Raw genomic sequence first — 23,612 nt, forward strand, 5'->3', positions numbered from 1 at the left:
ATTTCAACTGGAATTGGTTCGTGTTGCTGCAGCTGCAATAGGATGAATCCTTTATAAAAAGAAGCGATATGATATTCATGGAAGACGACCCGATATTTGAACTGCATTTTAAAACATAACTAGTTTTCTTAGTGTCTAACACCAGAAGAGCCTATACTTGTAGGTAATTTTGTGAGAAACAATTACTGAGCTATTTTGAATTTGCATTCAAGAAATACAGTGATTTATTAATATAAAGTCATTAGTTGCACACAGTGAGAAAGTGAAAGCTCTTTAAGCATCTAGAGTGTGAAGATTTTGCTTTGCCTGAGGTTTGATTAAAAAAAAGGCTGTAACCCAACCGATGGGCTGAGATGAATACCGGTTGCCCTGTAGACGTTCTGGGAGTTCTTTGCTGGAGCTCTTGGTCCAGTATCTCAGTGTCTTTCTTGCACTGGACAAGAGGTTCAACTTAGTCTGGTGAGGAAAAGATTAATGGGCAATCCATTATCTGCCCACACCTAGCTGAGGGACAGTTACAGAGAAGACAGAGCCAAACTCTTTGTAGTGCCAGACAATATCACAAGGGAGAACAGCCATTGAGAACAACTTGGAAGGTTTGGGCTGGACATGAAAAAACAAACCAACCAAAAAAATAAATAAATCACTGGAAAGGCAGTGCAGGACTGGAACAGGTTATCCAGAATGGGTGTGTAATCTCCTGCTTTTCAAGACTTGGCCAGACAAACCACATAGCTGGCCTCACCTAGTGCTGACAACAGCCCCATCACTTCAGTGGAAAGCAGGATCTCAGGAAAGCAGGAAAACATTTCACCTCCAGACAATGTTTTCTGAACAGTATTTCCACAATTCTATGAGTTTTCAGATTTCTTTGCCAAATAGCCAGTAAACCAACTATGAAAAATACCACTTTTAAACTTAGTTTTGAAGACCATGTCTTATAACATGAACTTGGAACAAGCGATTGTGGGTTTATCCAAGTTACCCTTAATGGGGAAAAAAAAAAAAAAAAAAGAAAAAACAATTCTTAAACTGTGTTTTTTTTTGGCTGATAACATGAAATGAACAAAGTTAGTCCATAAAATCAACTGGATCAAAAGCATATATCAAAGATGTACCAGAGCTTTAAATAGCAGATAAAAAAAAACTAATCTAATATTTGAAAAGGAGAAATGTTTACTCTGAAGAGCCAGATCTGAGTTAATAAGTATGTTTTAAGAAGATATAACCCAAAAGGAATGGAAGGAAGGAATTGTTCAGTGAAATTTATGCAAGGCATAAAGCAGCAGTTGCCAAAATCTGACATGATTCTGATCCTGAGAAGGCAATGAACACACTGAAACGCTCCTTAAATACACAAATTGCTAAAGAACAAAATAATGTGTGACTTAACAGTAAGAGTGGAATTGAATATAACTGAAGTATGAATCAAGAAAAAAATGCACACGTTGCATTTCAGTAGGGTAATTAACAGGCAAAGACAGGGTAAGCTAACTGGAACAATGTACAGAAATAGAAATAACTGCAACATAGCCTATAGTAAAACACTAAAAGGTTTTAATGCTCATTAGTGTCATTCCTCCTACCGCTCATCACAGAAAGGGTTCAAAAGTTAATAAGCCTAAGCCCAAATTACCTTTGCATTACCCTCTGTATTTTAAATCACCTTTAGAAAAAAAAAAGTCTCTTAGAAAATTCACATCCACAGCAGCTGCTGTGTTGTATTTTTCCACTTCCACAGCATAGCTACGTAACTATTTCCTTGCAGGGAAGCTACCTTAATTATACTAAAATAACACCAAAAAAGACTGAGGAAAAAAAAATCTATTTTTTTTTTTTTTTTAATAAATGTCAGCAAAGCTGTGCGTTCTTTATGGGACTAACTGAATTTATTGCAAGTCAAATATTATTAGCACTACAACTAGAAAAGAAATATGATGTTTTACTAGAGGACGTACTCCAAATAATTTCAGATAGGACTCTACCTGGAATAGTTTCTCACTGATTTCTCGTTCATGCAAAGGGACTTGCTTGTAGTTTCGGAACTCTGCCACCTCCTCGCTTCTGAGCTGCAAGAGTCGAAATCTCTTTGATCTATTAAATTCCTCATCAGAAACAAAATTAAATTCTTGCTGCAACTGTTCCAATCTGAAGAAATCAGGAACGTGTGCCTCTCCGCTAGTGGCAACCTAAATTAGATAACAAAATTATTAATCTTTTCATACTGAGGAAGAGAAGTCTACAAAGCAACTTTTGTTAAGTCTTACCTGCACATTGCAAGAATGTTCATTTTAAGCAGAAGCAGTTAAAATGGATCAAATTGAGACTGAAACATTAAATGCTTTGAAGCAGATTTATGTTTAGCAAAGCGCATGAGACCACTGAATTTTACTGTATTCTTAAGTGTATTCTATCTCTCCTAAACACAAACAAAACATTGAAGAGGAGAAAAGGTGATTCTTTTATGTAACTTCAGCTATCAAGTAGCTTCTCAATTTGATGTTTAGAAAAGTCCCAACTTCTACAACAAACTATGTGCAGACATCACTAATGAGCATCTTCCTATTTAATACCATACAAGTACACTAGAAATAAGCCTGAATTTTAAGGAAAAAAGAAGTTCAAACTTGTGATTTTTTTAATATGTAATTTAATCAGTTTGCATATTCCCTAATACCCGTTTTTTTTTTTAACCACTAGAATACTACTGAACTAATGGATTAATAAATCATATTTTTTAATGGACATTTTGCTTCTCAACATTCACCCAAGTATATCCATGAGAATACACAAATCCATTAGCCCTACAGCTCCGAAAATAACACTTACCATAATCATCTGCATCAGAGCTGCATTGTTTGGGTCATTTGGATCAAGTTTTGTTTCTGCTGCCCACTTGGCTAATTTCTTCATGTCAGTTAAGCCCGAGGTGCCAATGGATGCAATAGCATCAATATTTTTTAAAGCACTAAAGAGACAATAGAAAGAACTGATAGCAGATGGTTCTACCAAAAAGAGATCTGTTGTAGCAACACCAAAAAAAAAAAATTTTTTGGAAAAAAACAACCAAAACAAAAAAATCCATAACATGGAAAGTAAGTTCCACTACACAATTCTCAGTACAAACCTTTTATTGCAGGAAATATTGCCATCTGCCCCCTACCTGCTCATTTCCACCCCTATGCCATTTTTGCCCTCAAAATGAAGCCATTCTTTCTGTCAGCACACTGCAAAACAGTGGACTGAACTGAAGTTAATTTAAAAACAAAACAAAACCACTCTCTTCAAATAGCTGTTATATGGAAGAAGTTAACCTCTCTAAAAGCTGCCTGGTTTCTGTGATTCTTCTTACAACACGTGCATCTCTCCAAATTGCAGTTATGTAACTGAGGAATGATGAATTGCAAAGGAAAGCTGGGGGAAATATGAAGGAACTGCTGAAAGGGAACTCTTATGCAAGCTTTCTCATTGCAGAAAACATGCAGTTACAGATTTATCTGAAACACTGAATTTGACCGTGTTCCTACAAAGAGAAAACAAGGTTTTCCACGACTTAAGGTGCTTATTGATTCAAACATTTATCATATACCTACACTATCCCATGCTTCTGATTACTAAAAGGTAAGATTTCTATGTTAAATTGCCTCACAGCAAGTAAATTACAGTTTTGACAATACATACTTAAAGGAACTTCCCAGATCCTTACTTGAGCTATGTCTCAAGTCCTGTCTTCAGTCTGTCTCCTGGATACTGTTTCTGGGTGTACCCTGGACCTGACTGTCACCTTGTCTGCAACTGCTGCCAGTGCCCTGCTGTGCCTGTTGCGTTTGGATCCTGTAGGACTGTATGCTGGCTGGCACCGAGTGAACTGTGCTGGCTCACCCTTGGTTTCTTCTGTCTTCCACAGCAGTCCTGAAACCCTGGGAGGCCCAGCTCCCAGTCCCACTCCTTATCCTTTGGATGCTCTCACTTATTTGTATTCACAGCAGTCAAGTTGTGGTAGGTGGTCAGGAGGACATTTGTGCAATGATTTGCTGGCCTGGATATGCAATTTCATTACCCATGTACCACAGGCTGTGGATGGCGCCCCTTCTCTCGTTAGGGGTCTGTTCTCCACTTAGAATCTGACTATTTTCAGGAAAACTCATGGATCTTTCTCAAGCTTGGTTAGAACCAGACAACATAACCAGCAGTTACTGGAGCAGCAGACAAAGTAGTGACATCAAGGCTGTATCTTTAGGCAGTCTTGAACGAACACACACTGAATCACAGTTGTGCTGAAAAGCTCATGGGAAAAAACTAACTTTAGGCACAAAACTCTTGTCTCAGGCTTTCACAACAGACAACGGAAAGTCACAGATGGGTGTTCATCTCTAGAGGGTGATTCAAAGAAGAGTTTTACATTGAACTCCCTTTATGGAATTCCCCATTTTTCCATCTGCTACAGCGAGAGACTACTGTAAGATTAGTCTCCCGAGTCTAAAGTTAGCCTTTGGGATTTGCATGCATATGTTTTTATCTGATGCTATTCTAGTCTCATTGAAGTCAGCAAGTTACTCATATGCTGATCAGCAAATTACTCTAACAGCTGCAGCTGGAGACAAAAATAGTAAAAGGGTGATGTGGGTGCCAATATTTAGTCTCTAAAAAAATAAAAATCCAATTAATCCAATCAGCTGGAAGAAGTACTGGCTCATTTAGTAAGTATGGTGAAACTCTGAAGACTTTACAGTGAAGTTACCTGAGGTCATTACAAAAGCAGACTTTGACTTTACTGGAATTACACAAAAGCAACAAAATGGACAAATGATCTACAATGTCCAACATGCAGTCACAGGGCAAATTAGATTGTTTTTAATGGAATAATATATTAACTTCTGCAGCTCAACAGGCTTCTGATGGACAAAAATCATTAAAGAATATTATCTCGGAATGACGTCACAGATGTGAGTTTTTCACTTCTCAATTCACAAACAGCATCAAGCTCCCATACACACTTCTAATGTTTTCATACTGTAATTTTTGTCATTAGTTACAGAAAAGGTGTTTAAAAGCATGTGTCCCAGTACTTCTTCCCATATGCACTTTGGATAAGAAAAAGCTGCAGCTTCTGTTCTTAGCAAAATGATTACAGAAAAGTTCCTTGCCAATATAAGGCAAAATTTGGACTGTACCTACATCTTCTATTAGAGTACCATAAAAATGAGTTAATCAGCTTGAGCTCTGTTTAACTTTAATATTGTCTATAAATAATGTACTAAAAGATTTTCATTAGAAATTCTAAGTTTATGAAAAATGTGTGCCCTAAGATATCTGCAGAGGGTTACAATGCAAAATAAAGCATCTAAACTTAAGGAAAAAGAATACTACAATTTTTGACTATGAAAGTCACCTACTCTTTTAAATACTGGTATAATCACTTTCCCAGAAATCACTGAGAATTCATACCACATTACCTCGGAATGCCTGTGGTTTGCTGAGATACTGGAGGAATTAGGGGGATTCCTTTTTCTCCAACTGCCCAGGAGACACTATTGGATACTTTCCCAGAGGTCATTAAAGTCATTTGATTGCTACCATCAGCTTCAAAGGAAAAGGACACATCTATCAAGGGGAAAAAACCAAATTAGTATATTTTTCCATTCAAGCACAGTATCTGAACCACTTTAAAAATGCTTCCCAAAAGTAAGCAGTCAAATTACTCCTTTAATATAAATGGACAGGTTACATGAAACAAGCTGACTGCTGCATGCTGCAGGGAAGGACTTTGCTCTACAACAGAAGTGAAAGATTCCATTCCAACTAAAAAAAGCTTTCCATTTGGGACAAAGAAGAAAGGCTACATCTTAAAGGCTATGCCAAGACTTTTTTTTCCCTTCACAGATGCATACTATTTAACATTTCCAGTAATTTTCAGATTCTGCATATTGTTAATGTGACAGAAAATCAGAGTCAGAAGAATTATGCATGATTGAAAAGCCGGTCCCAAAGCTGTGATACACAACTGTACATACAGTCATCATGGTCAATAACATTTACACACAAAACGTGCTGTAATGTTCCACATTACTTTCCTCCTCAACTTTTTATCCGTTCTTCTGCTCCATCTTTATCTGTATTTTACATACTGAAAAATTATGCAAATCAGTTCTCATAATATAGTTCAAACATTACATAAACTTAAAAATTCTGTATGCTATGACACATTATTCTTGTTCTCCTTTCCCTACCTCTCCCTCATTTTATTTTTCTGTTTTGAAGTCTGTCCTGGTTCCAGTTAGGACAGAGTTAAGTAGCTCATAGTAGCTGGTAGGGTGCTATGTTTTGGATTAGGATGAGAAGAGCGCTGATAACATGCTGATGTTTTAATTGTTGCAGAGCAGTGTTTACACCAGGCCAAGGACTTTTCGGCTTCTTGCTCTGTCCTGCCAGCGAGCAGGCTGGGGGTGCAGCAGGAGCTGGGAGGGGACAGACCCAGGACAGCTGACCCAAACTGGCCAAAGGGGTATTCCATACCATCTGACGTCATGCTAAACAATATATAGGGGTGGCTGGCCGGGGTGGGGGGGCCGGCTGCTCGGGAATAGGCTGGGCATCGGTCAGCAGGTGGTGAGCAATTGCATTGTGCATCACTTGTTTTCTTACACATTATTATTGTTAATACTATTACCATTATCACTATTATTATTATTATTGTTATTATTATTTTCCTGTCTTAATAAACTGTCTTTATCTCAACTCACAGGCTTCACTTTCCCGTTTCTCTCCCCCATCCCAGAGAGGGAGGGGGGAGGGTGAGCGAACGGCTGTGTGGTGTTTAGCTGCCAGCCGGGTTAAACCACAACAAAGTCCCAGGGATCAATTTTTTGACAGAATTTCATCAAAACAAAGACAAAAAATTAGTCTGCATAGACATTTATACAGCCAGTTCTTCAGTGGTTTGAAATGTTAAAATCACTGGAACTATACTGATTAATACCACCTGCTTACTCTGCACTATCAGAGGCCTGATAAAGTAAGAAACAAAAGAAACAAAAAAAACAACAGAAAACAAAACCTATGACTTCTATAGTTAGTAGAGCTCCATTAACACTATAAGCCCACTAGTAAATACACTCATTGCTGTTAATTGAATTTACTCTGAAACTTATGCCAGCCTGTTACTTCTACATGGTTTCAGCAAAATAAAAAGCATTGAAGCATTGAATTTAGAGTCCTTACCACTCCCAACTCCTTCGTGGTCCAGTACCACACGCTGATTGCTGCTGAACTCTATTTCTTCCATAGGAGCACTGCCTGTCAGAACTGTAGTCTCAGGTACAGGTATGAACACTTCAGCCAACAAGGTGGTACTGCTCATACCCGTTGTTTCGTAGATCTAGAAAAATCCATGGTAACAGACAGTTAAAAAAATTAGTTCTTCACAATGTATTGATAAGAAGTTGAAAGCATATTGTAGGGTATTTGGACAAATGGTTTTAAGATGACTTAATCATGAAATAATTAATTTAAAGCAATTATATTGATTTCCTTTTTAAAATATCTAATTAGCAGACATTTCAACTACTAGCAGCTAACTCAGTCTGACTTCTTAAGCATATTCCCCTCACCTTTCTAATACAGCTATACTAGAAAAGTATGACAAACTTTAGGCTTTAAAGACTATCATTGTACAATATGCAACTGCTTGTCACAGTGACCGGTTGCAGTGAAGATGCTGGAGGGATTCTGGCTCGCTAGTTCCCCCTTACCATGAAAGACAGCAAGGAACAGTCCCAGTTCTGGCAGTACAGCCAGCTGCTTCCCTCTTGCCCAGCCAGTTTCAGGCACAGAGTGATTTAAGCAGCTTCTCCTCTTAGTCCCTGTTCAAGTGTTTATAATGCAAGTAGATGGTAGTTCTTGTGGCTTACAATTAAGTGCTACGTAAACGGAACAGGTTGGGGAGCATACACCCTCCTCTGAGCTACCTGCATCACCTAACAGGAGAAGTCAGCTAACAGGAGAAGTAGGATCCTGACCACATTTTCCTCCTAAAAATATATCCTCTTAGCTCTGTAAATTAGCCACTCCTTCATTAATTCAGGTGGGTTTTTTTTTTGGTTGTTTTTTCTTTTTCTTTCCCCCTTCTTATCCTTTTTGGACTTATCTGCACTTGACGAAGAGTGCAACAATGGAAATTACTAGTACTAAATTTCTTTCTCTTGCAGTAAACATTATGATGCTATTACTGTGTGGACAAGAGTGTTTTAAGAAGAGTATTTTGGCAAGTTTATCTGCGATATAAATCAGTTTTTCTAAAATTAAGAGGGTGCCCTAACATATTTAATCACAACTCAAATATTTACCCCTATGCAACCTATAGTTGTGTTATAGGCTTGTTAAAGGCATGTATCTTATTTGTAAAATGTGCGTATGTTAGAATTTTGAGAATAAATTAAAGCAGTATCGGTAAAATAAAATCTTAGCACAAGCATCAGGATATGTAGCAGCAATGTTGAAAGTTTGCAAACAGAGAAGCAAGGAAGGGGTATAAGATAGATAATTTGTACAGGATCCTTCACAGGTTTTTCAGTCTTTACAACACCAATATAGAGCAAAATACAAGCATTCTGGGAGGAATCACATTTCACATTATCTTTTTAAAAAATACTATAATAAATCATTATTTACCTGTAGCTTCAAGCTCTCTGGCCAATTGAATATTTGTAAATTGAATATCTGTCCAAAGTGAACTCTGAAATCCGAACTTATTGGTCGGGTAACAGTCCTTGATACTTCTTTGGAGTTGAACAGGACTTTTATAAATGCTGAGCGTTTCTTCACATCTTCTCGTCGCAAAACCTCTGCCCTGCAGATTTGTCAAACAAGTGGTCATATCACTTTTAATAACATTTGTGATTTTTAGTTATTTTTTAATACAAATCTGATTCCACAACAGGAAACAAAAGTCAAACAAATAAAGATGTTTTTCTAAAAATGTCACTATACAGCAGTGACTTAAGAACTACTATATAGCTGTTATTTTTATCTTCTCATGAATATAAAATGATTTAAAAACAGGTCAACACATCCACCTCCGTATGAAAGGGACTATTTAGGGAAACAAAATTTCCTTCTATTCCCTTCCACCAAGATATAGGAAATGATACACTGAGTTAAGATTCTTAAGATTTCAGTCACTGGGAACAGAACAGTCAAGCGCTATTCTTTGATGAGGCTATTTGCTAAATAAAGATGAAAGGGAGTTTTTGAATGACTGAAATTTACTAGATGTACATTAAATTGTGTGTGTAAATGTGAAAAGTAACACAAAAGAGTATTTACGTTATCCACAGTGAAATCTCCAGTGAACTATGATTTCTTTATTTTCAGTTTCTTTGTTGACTATGCCACTTGGTGCAAAGGACTAGCTAGCGAGAGCAGTACTGCCAGAAGTGGCCTAGATTCCACCCTAAAAACAGTTTCTTTACATATACTACTGTCCTATGAATATGCTCAAGATGGTTCGAAGTGGATGTGTAGTTATGCATTCTCCAAGCCCAGTACATACAAGGTTACATGTAACTTGAAAAAGAATTAAGTTATGTCAGCTTCAGAAGCAGAAGTTTAATATTCAATTACTAAGAATGGCGAGTGCAGACTTTTGAAGTTATGCAGGTAAGAATCAAATCATACAGCAGAAGATCACTACAGAAGTGCGTTACAACAAAATACTTACAACATTTATCTTACCGAGGACACAGCTCATTTGGAGTTATGCTGCCTGACAGGACTAGTTCAGGAATTAAAGCAGGCTCCCCAGGTTTCCTTCTCAAGTTGTCAGCTTTTTCTCTAACCTGCTGCTCTATTTCCAGGTTATTGACCATTTTAGGTGGGATAGGTTTTACAGGTTCCTCGCCAAGATCATAATCTTCTACTGAATCTTCTTCTTGAAGGTCTTTTTTCTTCTTTTTCTTTCTGGACTTCTGTATGTAAAAATAACAATGTTCTACCTGTACTATTTCAATCAGTATAGCTTTTTTCTCTTGTTCACTTACAAGTGATAAATGGGTACGGGTAACAACCGTACAATTTTAAAAATTGGCATTGAAAGAGTATATTTTTTCTCATTTTGTAGGACTACTTCAGATTCAGAATTCAGCAATGCATTCCACTGATAGGCTTCAAGAATATGATGTGCTTCAAACAACACATTTATTTAACCTTCCCAACCAACTTACAAAGCAACTGTTTATTGAACATTTTGGCTAGCAGCTGATTCCTCATTCAGAGTTACCATGTGCATTCTCTTAGGACTGATGGAAGATTACTCAGCCAGTAGCTACAGTTCTTCAAGATGTATCCTCTGCATACATGGACAAAGTGAATCCACATGTGCTACAAACTTTTTAGCTTAGCAGTGTCTTTCTCAGGACCAGAACGATCCCATCCCTTCCTTTATGCCAAACACAAAAATAAACAAACAACATACTTTTCAGTAGTTTCAGTAGACAACCGCAAACAAGTTCCTCCTTCTGCAGACTTACAGATTACTTGGGTGTACAGCTTACTTGGAAGCACCAACCATTCATGAATCATGACACCATTAGCAAAACAGAAGGAGACGAGGAAAGCACACTTTTTCCTCACTAACAGAAGTATTTAGCCAAACAACTTGTTCACATTTTTATTAATAAACATGTTTTCTTGGCTTAACTTTATTACCTTTTTTGATTGTGTAATTCTTTTTAAATTTATCTACTCTACTCTACCTCTACTGTCTTCCATAGATTCATGTAATCTCTGCTAGTAAGACACCAATAGCAGTGATTAACCAACAAAGCACTTTAAGTAAAATAAAGGAAAGTACTTCTGGGCATGCAATGAAGGACTGTGCATGATAGTTCACTCTAAAAGGGAATAACCACTGTAACCTCAGTCTCAGATACTTTTGACTACCACAGCAGAAAGATGCTTTGGATGGAACCACCCACCATGGTATCTGTGAAGGCATAATAGCTAGAGGTAGATGAACAGTTCCCATATGGACCAATGCCCCAACCTACCTACCTTCACTTTAAACCTTACGTTTATTCATCTTCTCATACAAATGAATTGGCATTATACTAATGAGTCACGTGCCCACCTATGTTCTGTTAACAGGAATTTCCAATACCTGCAGATGAACTTCCCCTCATACATGCTAAGTGTCTTCCATAGTTGCTGCACGTACATGAAACACTTTCTACAAAAGCATCAGCAGATGCACTAGATTCTTGAAAACTGTATTTGAAGATTTTCTTTAAACTTTATTTTGCTATACCTAAAATGACTAATGTTTAAACAGTGCAGTGATTACATTCAAGTAACCATTATCCTGAGGCATGCAGTATGAAAGCAACTGTCCTATGATTTTGTTAGCACTGCCACAGGCTATTTCAAAGGTCATCCTGCTGAAGTGTATTTATTCTAGCTCCTGTTTGTGAATACCCTCTTGAAGCACAACTGGGACCTTAATGGCAGTCCAGATTATTAGTAATAAAGCCTTTCAGAGGTAAAAGGTTAGTATATTAACTGTGTTTTTCCATTTTCGGACATTTCTGAACATAAATTTACAGGAGATGACATCAACTGCTCGTTCATCAGAAACAGTCCGTTATTATTTAGCTTTACCACTCACACAAATACAAAAGTTAAACTTAACAAAAAAAGAGAACTGAAGAAAATAAATAGCAGAAAGATAACTGCTCCACAAAAAAAGCAGATTTTTTAATTAACAATTAATTTACTAACACATTCTAAGTAGACGGAATATATCCAAATACATTACAAAATTTATTCATGCCTACCCTGAAATTGATTTTTCTGTACTACAAGGACAAACTTTGAGTACACCTGGTAATAACGTACTTTTTGTGAAACAATGATTTAAACAAACCTGTGCCTTCCTCCAGGATTTCCACTCTTGTAGCTCAGTTCTGTACTCCTCCATTTTCTTTTCATATTCTTCCATATATTCTTCTATTAATTCATTTATCTCAGCCTGAATTTCTGCTTCATACGCTTTTTCATCTGATCTCTGATCAACTTCTTCCCTTCAAAACAATTGCATAAACATGTTGTATTAATTAACACGTTAGATTTATATTTATAACATATAGCATAAGTCCGCTTCTCCATTAATTTAACTCTAGCAAAAGCACATCCTTTTGAAAAATACTAACATAGTTGACAGCAGACAGCTACCATCCAAAATTAATATTATTACTTTTTATTTACTCATTAGACTTCAGAAATTTCCTTCTGTTACAGTAATTACTTAACTTTCCTTCCTCCTCATAGTCTGGCAGACTCAACCAGTGCCAGACATTACTCAAATCCTTACTTTTGCACCCTTCATATCCCAAATTGACTAATCTCATTAAAGCTCCCCTACTGACAAATGAAGTACAAAGAGTTATCAAAACATACTTTCTCAAATAAAGCTTCATGGGTGTGTTGGTAAACTTCTGAAAGTCACGGAGGGATTTCATTTGTTTCCAAACTTTTATAATAGTTTTAAGCAACATTCTGTCTTTCTCTTGTTCAGCATCACGAAGTCTTCTGGTTTGCCTAGAAATATATATACGTATGTACAAAGTCAGAGTTATATAACTCAGTGGAACAATACAGTGAAAAGTTGGGATACCAAAAGCCAGTGATGTGGTTTTCAATTTGATTGATGGCTGCAGTGGTTTAAATCCAAGGCACATAAAACCCAGATGAACTTGAAGATGACAGGATTTGGTCTCCTGCACTATCTGTACTCTAGTCTCTTGAATTTCAGACAATCTGACTTGAATTACGGTTCATTCTCTAGAGATCTAAGTCTTCTGAAATGCTTATTACAGCTGTACATCATTAAAACATTTTAAAATCAATGCATGTAAACAACAGCCCAGGAAACCGACACGGCTGCTATGAAGTAATGCTTATTACAATCATACATTACAAAATATGTTTTAAACTTAACATGCTTTTAGCTCCACTAAACAGAACTTGTGAAGATGAAGTAATGTAGTAATGTATGAAGTAATGTAAGAATTTTGTAGGGCTGTGAAAGGACTTAAACAAAATTAGCAGGGCTTTTTTTGCCCCAGAATTAATGTTTCACATTTCTAGTCTCTAATCTGTTTGTAAAGCAGATGTTCATTAGCACCTTTAATGACCAACACAGACTTTGATGTCTATGAGGCACCAACACAGACTGCTTTCAGTACTATCCTGGTAGCTAAACATGTCTAGTAAAAATAATGCTATGTAAAAAAAAGATAAAGATGAAAAAAAAATATTATTCCTTGTAATATTCGGAGTGTGGAAAAAAGGAACATCAAGTTACAGCTCGAAGAAGCAATACATCACACATTATTTAAAAACACAAGCAGAAGTAGTAAAAACAATAAACAAAGTTGAAATACAGACTTTACAGAAAGTAAGACGAGTAACTTGTTCACTTTGTTAGCTAACAGTCTGAATATTACTTAGCTTAAAAACCTTTTCTTCTTTGCCAGATGAAGCTAGAAGGTGAGAAGTTTAAATAAAAGAGAAACACACAAGTCAGTAATTACACTCATTCAATGCATTCTACTTGGAAGCAAGACCTTTTAGCAGAGAATCACCTCTGCTGAAATACATCACCCAGAAGAGCTAGAAACCTGAAATCCTCAGCATGCATTGATTTCCTCTTCAGCAAATAGGGACAGAAGGTCTGAAATTGCAAATTTGCAAAGCTTTTCTGCATTTAGATAACATTCCTTCCTCAAACTGATGGAAAACTACAGCTCTGATGTTTAGACAGCAAAGAGAACACAACAATTATGTTATCGGAGGGCGGAGGAAGTAATTAGATTATTTTCCATGCTACACTTTCCTCACATCTGTAATTTCTCATGAGTGTGCTACATTGACCATAAGGGAAATGCAATGTTAAAACAGAGACAAGGCAGGTCAGATGTTTTTACTGACATACATGGTCCAAGTTAGGATTAAACACCATGACAGTAAAAATTCCTGCGCCTATCTGAGCCTCATATGTAACAGCTTCCAACAACAGAGTTGTAGCCAAGAAGAATTACAGATATGAAAAGCCCTTGAGTAATCCCAGCCAAGCTCATCTCACATTACTTACGCAACACTGATCCCACTGATTTCAGCCAAGTTTCTCCCGATTCGTAATAGTATGACACTAAACTAAAGTATACAAGACCTAGAAAAACACTTCAGATATCCAGAATAACAAAGCAAGCCTTAGGGTTGGTGCCAGAATCCAAGAACCTCCCTTCCACAGTGAGCCCTCTCATTACTATTAATGCTTTCCCTGGTGACAGCTCCTGTCTCTGAGGTACTGTATGGTAACTGCACACCTCCTGCTTCCAATCCTCCACCAGATGTGTTAAAACATTAATAAAAGTTTCTCCTTTTTTGATGGAAGGAAAACACTGTCCTTCAGTAAAAAAAATAATACCTTATAGACATAGTCTAGTATGTCCTGCACAGACACCAACATGTGACAAGACAGCATACCTGAAGGATGAAAACTTGAAAAAGCAACTCCCAAACAAGAGTAGTAAAAAAAACATGTAAGTGTAAGCTCCCACAGGTTCCAAGACTGACAGTAGATTTCAGATTTTTTTTTAAATTGTATTATGAACTACTCATGTGACACGTTTTCATAAATGACTTGTATATAGGGTTAGAGGTTGTTTTTAATAAGTTTGCAGATGCTACTACATTGGGAAGAGCTGTTGACTCCCTCAAAGGTGGAGAGGCTTTGCAGAGAGATCTTGACAAATTAGAGGGCTGGGCAGTCACCAACAATATGAAGTTTAACAAGAGCAAGGGAACTGGGAAAGGGGCAACTCTGGCTACATGTAAAGACTGGGGATAGGAGGTTGGAGAGTAGCCCAACAGAAAGGGATCTGGGGGTTTTGGTCAACAGCAAGTTGAACATGAGCCAGCAGTGTGCCCTGGCAGCCAGAAGGGCCAACAGTACCCTAGGGCGCATCAGGTACAGCACTGCTAGTCAGCCAAGGCAAGGGAGTGTCCTGCTCTGCCCTGGTGCAGCCTCACCTTGAGCACTGCGTGCACTTTTGGGCACCGCCGTAGAAGGACGCAGAACTACTGGAGAGTGTCCAAGGGAGGACTACAAAGATGGTGAAGGGTCTAGAATACGTATGAAGGGAAGACATATGAGGAGCATCTGGGGTCCCTTGGTTTGTTCAGTCCAGAGCAGAGCAGGCTGAGGGGAGGCCTCATGGCGGCCTGCAGCTCCCTCACGAGGGGAGCGGAGGGGCAGGCGCTGAGCTCTGCTCTCTGGGGACACCGACAGGACCCGAGGGAACGGCATGGAGCTGGGACAGGGGAGGGTCAGGCTGGGGATTAGGGAAAGGTTCTGCACCCAGAGGGTGGTCAGGCACTGGGACAGGCTCCCCAGGGCAGTGGTCATGGCACCGAGCCTGCCAGAGTTCAAGATGTATTTGGACAACGCTCTCAAACATGGGGTCTGATTTTTGGGTGGTCCTGTGCAGAGCCAGGAGTTGTATTTGATGATCCTTGTAGGTCCCTTCCAACTCGGGATATTCTATGATTCTAGGACGCACTATGTAACTACAGAAATTAAACTCTAATTTTCTGTTTATTTAAAATTAATACATTATTGCCCAGTTTCAGATTTTATAAACTTTCAGATTTTTAAGTATATACTAGTTAAAAGGCTGTTCAGCTTAAATCTCCAAAATTATTTAGTTTTTATTATACTGCTTATACTTACAGATCACCATTGTCCATCTGCCAAAATTAATACTAACCTTCTTTAACAAGCCAGAAACTGGAAGATACTTTTACTATCCAGTTACTGTCCAAGAACAATAACGGTAATCTTGTAAAAGAAAATTCTACCATTTTATATATATTATCCCATTGGCAAAAACATGACCAACATACCTAAGAATGGGAAGTGAATCAAGAAGACTTGATGCCAAGTGTCTTGTGTAATAAGGAAGAGGAAGATGGAAAAAACAAACTTTGTTCAAAAAAAATTATGACTTGCAGTGTTGTGTCAGTTCACATTTATTAAAACATTTTTTATTTAAAGTTTAATTGTTCAAAAACATACAATTACGAAGCAATAAGCAATCACATTAGACCAATTTTGAATTAATATTTCTGCCTAACCTATATTTTCTTCTTGTTTTTTACTCAACTTACCAGTAAAAATTCTTTTAAGCCTTCAAATTCCACAGCCATTTACAGCAGAATTTAAGTCTGACATGACTTATATGCTGTACCAGCACAGAAAAGAAAAAGGAATACAGTTTTAAAAAGCACTGAGTCAATGAATCCATACCTACCTGATTTCAAACTTGTACTCAGGTATGCTCTGTTGTGCTATAGGACCAGCAGCACCAGCATCACCACTGTCTATTCTACATTGCACAGCATTCCTCAAAGCGTGCAGCTTAAATGAACAAACACACACTTAACAGATGGCATAGCATTTATAAAGCATACAGTTTAATGCACCTCAATATGAACAAGTTAGTTACTACATAACTGAAAAACTCTGAATTGTTTCACTTCTGTCTTCACAGGATTATGGTTTTGCCATGTCTGCAAGGGCCACTAGAGATAAGGAAATGAAGGAACAACCAAAATGAGTGGATTTGATGATTGTGTTCCAGAAGCTGGGCACCTGCACCAACAAATTTAAGCATAACATATTGCATGTTACAACTGGAAGACAACAAGGACTAAGGACACGACAGAACTGGGAACAACAGTAAGAGTTCAAAAGCTCTTCTGAAACCGCAATGTAGAGATGAGAGGCCACAGCTTCAACTAATATTAGATGATATACATTAAATGAGCACAAAGATAGACAACTAGTTTAGGAGAATGCAAAAAGATATACATGGCTGTGAAGGCAAGAATAGAAAAAACAAAGAGCAGTATGAAAAGGAACTAAAACATTAGTTATGTTGCTGTGGTTTCTCTAAAGGACAATACTGAACGTAAAATCAGAATGGCTAATGGATCTGCAGGAAACGAAAGCAACTACATACTAGAAGCAATGAAGTCACAAATCAAGGAACAAAGTGTTTTAAACAAACCAATAAAACTAGAGTTACTATATAACTGCAGAGCAGTGAGCATATAGTTGAAAACATACACGGTCAACTACAAAATGAATCTCACTGTTATTTAAAAAAAGATTTTGAAACAAATTTTGAAAGAGAGTAACTGAACCAAAGAGTAACTGAACCCAAAATGAGGACTGAAAGGCCAATTATTTTAAGATACCAAGAGCAAGCATCAGAAGTGGATGACAAGGAGTCCGCCAGAGAATGGCAGCAAAGAGAGTGGGAGGAAGAATTGTTTAGGCTGAAGAGCAATCTGGTCACAACAATCTAAATAACATTTGTTAGAGGAGACAGGTTTTAAAATTGCTTGTCAATAGCAGAAGGGTGGATAAAAAATATCATTAAAATCACTTTGTGAAAAATGTATCATGCAGTTGCCTACAATACTGTCAAAGTATTCTGGAAACACTCATGAAACCCCTTCCAGGCCTAGTTCCTGTGATGCAGACATAGAGAACGTAAGTGTCCTATTCCACTGCTTCATGGAAAACTCAAGCCAGGCTTTCAAAGATAACTCCAGACTAGGTATACCAATGAATTATTTTTATACACTGTATGAAACATTTATCCAGCATTAGGACTGAAACCTAACACTATATGCCAAAATACATATATATATGTATTGGTATATGTACAAAAACTACAGACCCTAATTACAATATTATAAAAACATGAGGATTATTTTTCCTTACAATAGCCCTTAAGGTGGAGGATCATCATCACCTTTAAATTATGAAAATCTGAGTTTATATCCACGTACTTAACTTCTTAATAGTTAAGAAACTAATTCTTAACACAGGAACATGGAAATGGTTTGTCAATTTTTGTAGAATTCTGCAAGTTAAACTGCTTCATCTTACTTTTAACCAACAGCTGAAAATTAAACTTCAGTAACTTCCCTCAAACCTTGAATACTGCCTGCCTGTCAGAACCCCTGTACACAATCCTGTAAAATCTTATCTGTCATTCACTGGAAAACATTTTGTATACCCTGCATAAGTAATAAAATGCAAATTTCATTTTCTGTAATTATTACATTCCCTTTACCTCAAAACCTGCATAGAATTCATTTTACATAGAAAATCAGAAATCTATAATCTTAAAAATACAGTTCTGCACTGAACACGAAGCAGCATAGATGAAATACTTAAGTTCCTACTATTCTGACAGAACACCATTCATGACATAATTAAAATTACATCACTCTAAAGAAACAAATTCAGCTTTTACCTTAGACTGTCACATCATTATCTCAACAAGCTACGATGAAGCAATAGAAATACCTTGTCTGTGAGAAGGTTGGCAAGATTCTTCTGTTTTCTTGCTAAATACTGATCATACAACTGAGCCAGTTTAGCTGCTAACACATGCTCACGGCTAAAACAGGGATGATGTGTGAATATTAGTCCAGAAATATCGATATCCAATTGAAATGGCCCCTGAAAATCTCCAGGTCCAACAAGATACTGATTGGCAGCTGTCATTTTTATTGCCTGAAATAAAAACAAACAGAGTTTCCATAGCCCATATGAGACTGAAATAGAAAATCATCTGCTTTGCTGAAGATTATGCTTATGCTGGGCAAAGACGACGACAGTGCTGTACTGAAAAAAGGAAAGCCCACTAGTCATCTTTTTACCTGTTGCTTTGGAATTGCTTTATTATCTCTGAGAACTGAGCTGTAAGAGAACAGTCCAGCTCTCTAAGAACAGCTTTTGTTATAGATAAATTGGACTGCACAGAAGAGGGAATCTGTTCTTTGCTTCCACATTCTAATGCCAGGGAAATTCACATAAATAAGGCCCCAAAAGAGCTTTTAGCAACAAATCTTAGAGAGCCTACTTCAACTCTCTGCAACCTAAAGGCCATCATGGCTCATATCCTCAGGTAACTGCCATCAGGAGGGAGTTTGCCATGCTGGTAAGACTGCTTCCTGCCTGATGACTGCTGATCCCTTCTTAGAAAAATCCTCAGAAAAGATTCAGAGATATTCTTATAACGTGAAAAATGAAGTTGTTAGGAATTTGCTGATTGCTGCCCCTTTGTAAAACCTTGAAAAAGGAAGACTTAGTGGGGAATTCAGCTATTGCATAGCTCTCTTATAGGACTGGTATAAATGCCCATGAAAAACATTCCACCTGATCCTTCAGCAGTTTCTCATCAGATTTTTTTAGTATGACTTTAATGACTTTTTTGGAGGACTTCCATCAGGATAAAATGAGTATCACGCACATGCTCTTCTATTATTTCTCTCATGCTGCAGAGAACACATCTGTCCTGATCATTAAGTCTACCAGCTCCTACGATGAGGAGCTGTACAGATACACTAACACAGGGACTACCCTACTTTGGCATGACAATATCCAAGGGTGCTTCACAGTGGCGTTAGTGATTCAGAGACTTGAAGCAGTCCATCACGCACTGTAACCTCACTATTTCAACCAGTACTCCAGGCTAAACTCTTCATCCTTCTGTGTGTGTTCTTTTATGGAAAAGTACATGTGGAATATACTTTAGAAAGTAGAACACATTTAAGGAACAGTTGTAGAGCCCCAGAAAGCAGTACTAACGGCTCTTACCACAAAGCTCTTCAGCTCATCAGTGCAGAACGGACGTACAGTGTCCCAGTAATAACATATATTAAATAAACCTACCTTTCTATATAGTGTTTCAAGTTCTGGTGCAATGCCTTCTTCCAATGAAAATATTGGAGGCCTAGTAGAAGACTGTTTAATTGGATTAGGCAATGCTAAGATTTTGCCATCATCACCAAACCACTCTTTCCCCTACAAATAAAGACAAAATTTTATATTGTTTCTTACTTGATAAAGAAATGATTTGCGAAATTGTAACTCTTATGAAAAACAAAAGAAAAGGTGACTATGAACTGTTTGTGACTAAACTAAAACTTTCCTAAGACCCCAAAGTGAAATCTTTAAATATATTACAGATAAGTTTTGAAACCACAGGACCACAAGCTTGCTTAAGCTTTAAGTACACTTATTGCTAGAATTGAAAGAATTGTAGTTTTACACAAGACTGCCACCCACTCCTTCAAATTAGATTATAAAAATCATAAAGCAAAGAATTTTAGAGCTAAATGGCAGCTCAGAGACATCATCTATCAAAGTCTCTCTCAACTCTTCTAGTCCACAACCTGAACTAACTAAGAATAGTATCTTTGAAAGCAAATGAGGTGTCTTACGCACTGATTGCCATCTGTGCTTCACAGGTTAAACATTGACTAATTCATCCCTTTACTCCCATGAACAGGATTCAAGAAATGCTAAAACCAGCGCTGCTGCTGAAAGCCGCTGGGATGCCCTCTTACGCCCAGACCTGTTTTAAACTAATCCTAGAACCAGAAATACAGATGTGGTAACACCAAAGAGTAACTGGGTTGAAACTGGCCAGTTGAATATTTTACACCCAATCTGGTTCACAAAAGTGCCTCTCCCAGCACAGGAGGAAGTCAGAGAACTTCACGAAGAAGTGGTCAGGGCACCAAGCCTGCCAGAATTCAAGCAGCATTTGGATGATGCTCTCAGACATATAGTGTGATTTTTGGGTGGTCCAGTATGGAGCTAGGAATTGGACTTGATCCTTGTTGGTCCCTTCCAACTTGGGATATTCTAAGAACCATAATATAAACGGCAACTGCTGTATACTAGCTTAAATATATACTAAGTATTACAACTATACACCTTATTGTATACAGGACAAGAGCATGATAAAAACATAACCAGAGCACCCTCTCAGCTGTTTCCATAAGCTACTATTGTAAACCTAGAAGGAGTCTACAACATCTCCAAATAATCTATATCAATATTTAATTACACTTACAGTCTGATCACTACATCTCTATAAGTACCTATAAGTACATTACTTCACATTATCTTCAGTGGACAGAGATGTCATTTCACATTGCTTACTTTATGATCCTCTAGTATATAACAGTGCTTAACTTTTATTTTCAGTCTTTACACATATCATTTGCTCTCTTCTTATAAAGAGGAGAAGTTATAATTACCCCTATACTACTAAGTGGCACAGACAAGGGATTTGTTCCCCAGCAGGCTATGAGTACAGCCATGAAGTGACACCAGTTTTCTAAGCCCCAGTTTGGTGCTCTAACTATTGGGATACACTAAAACACACACCTTCCTCAAGTCCAATACCATTAAACATTTTAAAGACAAAGGACACATTACCATGACCATTCACCTAGTTAACTATAACAAAACAAAATACTGATAAATAAGGAGTGAGAAAAAGACAGCCAAGAACATAGTGGTGACTTACTTGCTCCTGTCTGAGAATTCTGTTTTCTAAAATATTTTGATTAGATGGCGCTACAAAGGGCCTTTCTCCTGTGTAAAGACCCTCATCCTCAAGGTACCTAGGCTGCACATTTCCAGGCATCTTCTGAGAAGTGGGCACTAATGAGAAATAAATATAAAAGCACGTTAAGTATCTTAAAACTGTAGTTCTAGTTTATTAATTCTGTACTAGCCTATGACATTCTTGAAACAAATGGTACTCCATTTTAAGCATGCTGTCAGCAAAATTTTCCTGAAAAAATAATTACATAACAAGAACAGGTCCTTTTCTTTATCAGGACAGATCCATAGTTTAATTCTATCACAAAAGTGTCACAGATCTTCTAAATAATTAAACATTTCCTTACTAAAAAATAAATAAATAATCTTTAAATAGTTTAGCAGAGTTCAGTTTTAATGCTGCTTGCATAACAGTGAAAATTCCTTGTGATCCTTTAGCAACAACTGACTACATGAATGTTTCTAAGCAATGCCCATATAAAGCACAATTTTAATTACCATTACTAGTTTGCTTAAGCTAGTCATGTACAAAATACGGAAACGTATAAAAAGTTATGTTAGCCCAATCACAGTAGGTGGGATTCTTTATTATATCACTGGCGCATATGGGCTCAGTACTTTTTAGGGAACACTCTCCTCCTACACTGACTGATTATGCTGATAAATACAGTAACAGTGATCCCCTGAATCAGAACACAGTGGACCACACTAGAAGCAGTCAGAACTCAATTGCAAGACATAAAAAAGGAGAGGAACCAAATGTCAATATTTTGGTATTTCATTCCAAGCTGTCCTGATATCATTCTGGTAACATACCACTACAAAACTTATTTCTGTTTCTTCCACTTCAAATATTAAATAACACGTGATATGATAAAGCATTTATTTTATTTTTATTTATTTTTAAGGGCTTTGCAGTTCTATGGGAATAAGGCAAAAAAAAGTCAGAGACATGATCCGTGCTGACTATTTCCAATTAAACAAAATAAGTTTTGGGAAAATGGCCCCTTATATCACAGAAATCCTAATGTTACTTATATGACTTTGGCAAGCTTGCCATATGGAAAAAATTACAGATGTGGCCAAGTGAAGAAACACTATACGTTATATAGTGCATTAATCACTCTAAGTACATAATTACACTCTAAGTACATGTGTATACTATAACCTGTTGCATAGGCTAAACAATGTAAGAACTAAATTCCAGCAAAAAAGGGGCCAGCCACCTTGCATTTACGGGAAAAGGCACTAAGATATACTCCAGAGCAACCAATGTGCCCTGAGTTCACTTGCTAGCATACCATACCATGACCTGCTAAGGTGTGCATATTGCTACTTAATCCATTTTGTAAGACTTTTTCAGACACAGACTTAACTGGATGATAAGTGTTGGAGCACAGCAATTAAGTATCTCTCTATTGCCAATCTGATACAAGATTTTTCAGAAGATCAAAGGGTGGCATGCTATGCAAAATCCAGGAAGAAAATGGTTAAGCACAACCTTCATACCTGTTAGCCTGCTGGGGATGAAGAGAAATTCCTTTTCTTTTTGCAGTTGTTCAGAGTAGCTTTCACAGTCAGCAGGTTTCATTACTAGAAGATCTTCAGCTGTTTGCCCTATAATGAATAAATCATCTTTAACTAGGCGTACATCTTCATCCTATAGTTCAAATGGAAACATCTCTGTTAGTTCATCTGTTTCTTACAGTACAGATCTCTAGAAAGCATACTTCAAGAAATTTTAAGGGATCAAAAGCTGTCATTTTGTATTAGATGATTAAAATTAATTCAAGAAGCCTGACTAAAAATATTAACATTTATTCTACAGGTCACACCGTTTCATCTTCCTCCTGTTCTTCCTCATGGGCTTCTACATATTCTTCTGCCCCCTCTTCTTCATTTAATTCACTTCTTTTTTGTGCTCCAGCCTTTACATTCTCTGGTTCAGAATCAAAATTGAAGGTAAAGAAATTATATGCTTCTTCAGCGGAAGGAAAATCATTCTGGACCTGCGAAAAGAACACAAAGATACTTTTATATGACATTTATAATAAATTTAGGGCAAGTGAAAGTATTTTTCCATTAATAATAGCAATTACAGCATGTACAAACACTT

At 37.2% G+C, this 23,612-nt stretch overlaps 1 protein-coding gene and 1 long non-coding RNA gene across 9 annotated transcripts in view; both read right to left on the bottom strand.

Annotated features, from left to right (window-relative positions):
• Positions 1 to 23,612, bottom strand: part of CC2D2A (coiled-coil and C2 domain containing 2A) — a 63,249-nt gene that overhangs the window by 26,223 nt on the left and 13,414 nt on the right. For all 8 annotated transcript variants that reach the window (XM_083834737.1, XM_083834740.1, XM_083834741.1 and 5 more), the window contains 14 exons: positions 23,332 to 23,505; positions 23,006 to 23,156; positions 21,459 to 21,595; positions 19,811 to 19,942; positions 18,440 to 18,649; positions 16,368 to 16,474; positions 12,451 to 12,591; positions 11,918 to 12,074; positions 9,733 to 9,965; positions 8,671 to 8,848; positions 7,222 to 7,378; positions 5,457 to 5,604; positions 2,830 to 2,968; positions 1,986 to 2,189 (listed from right to left, as the gene is read on the bottom strand). In XM_083834737.1, coding sequence (XP_083690863.1) covers positions 1,986 to 2,189; positions 2,830 to 2,968; positions 5,457 to 5,604; positions 7,222 to 7,378; positions 8,671 to 8,848; positions 9,733 to 9,965; positions 11,918 to 12,074; positions 12,451 to 12,591; positions 16,368 to 16,474; positions 18,440 to 18,649; positions 19,811 to 19,942; positions 21,459 to 21,595; positions 23,006 to 23,156; positions 23,332 to 23,505 — 2,268 coding nt within the window. The remainder of the gene's footprint in view (positions 1 to 1,985; positions 2,190 to 2,829; positions 2,969 to 5,456; positions 5,605 to 7,221; positions 7,379 to 8,670; positions 8,849 to 9,732; positions 9,966 to 11,917; positions 12,075 to 12,450; positions 12,592 to 16,367; positions 16,475 to 18,439; positions 18,650 to 19,810; positions 19,943 to 21,458; positions 21,596 to 23,005; positions 23,157 to 23,331; positions 23,506 to 23,612) is intronic.
• Positions 12,686 to 14,138, bottom strand: LOC310898951. Its single transcript, XR_014583870.1, has 2 exons — positions 13,638 to 14,138; positions 12,686 to 13,535 (listed from the first exon to the last, which is right to left on the bottom strand). It is a non-coding gene; the product is annotated as an uncharacterized lncRNA (long non-coding RNA).

Source organism: Anser anser (genome assembly GCF_964211835.1).
Source record: "Anser anser genome assembly, chromosome: 4".
In the NCBI taxonomy this organism is placed as follows: Eukaryota; Metazoa; Chordata; class Aves; order Anseriformes; family Anatidae; genus Anser; species Anser anser.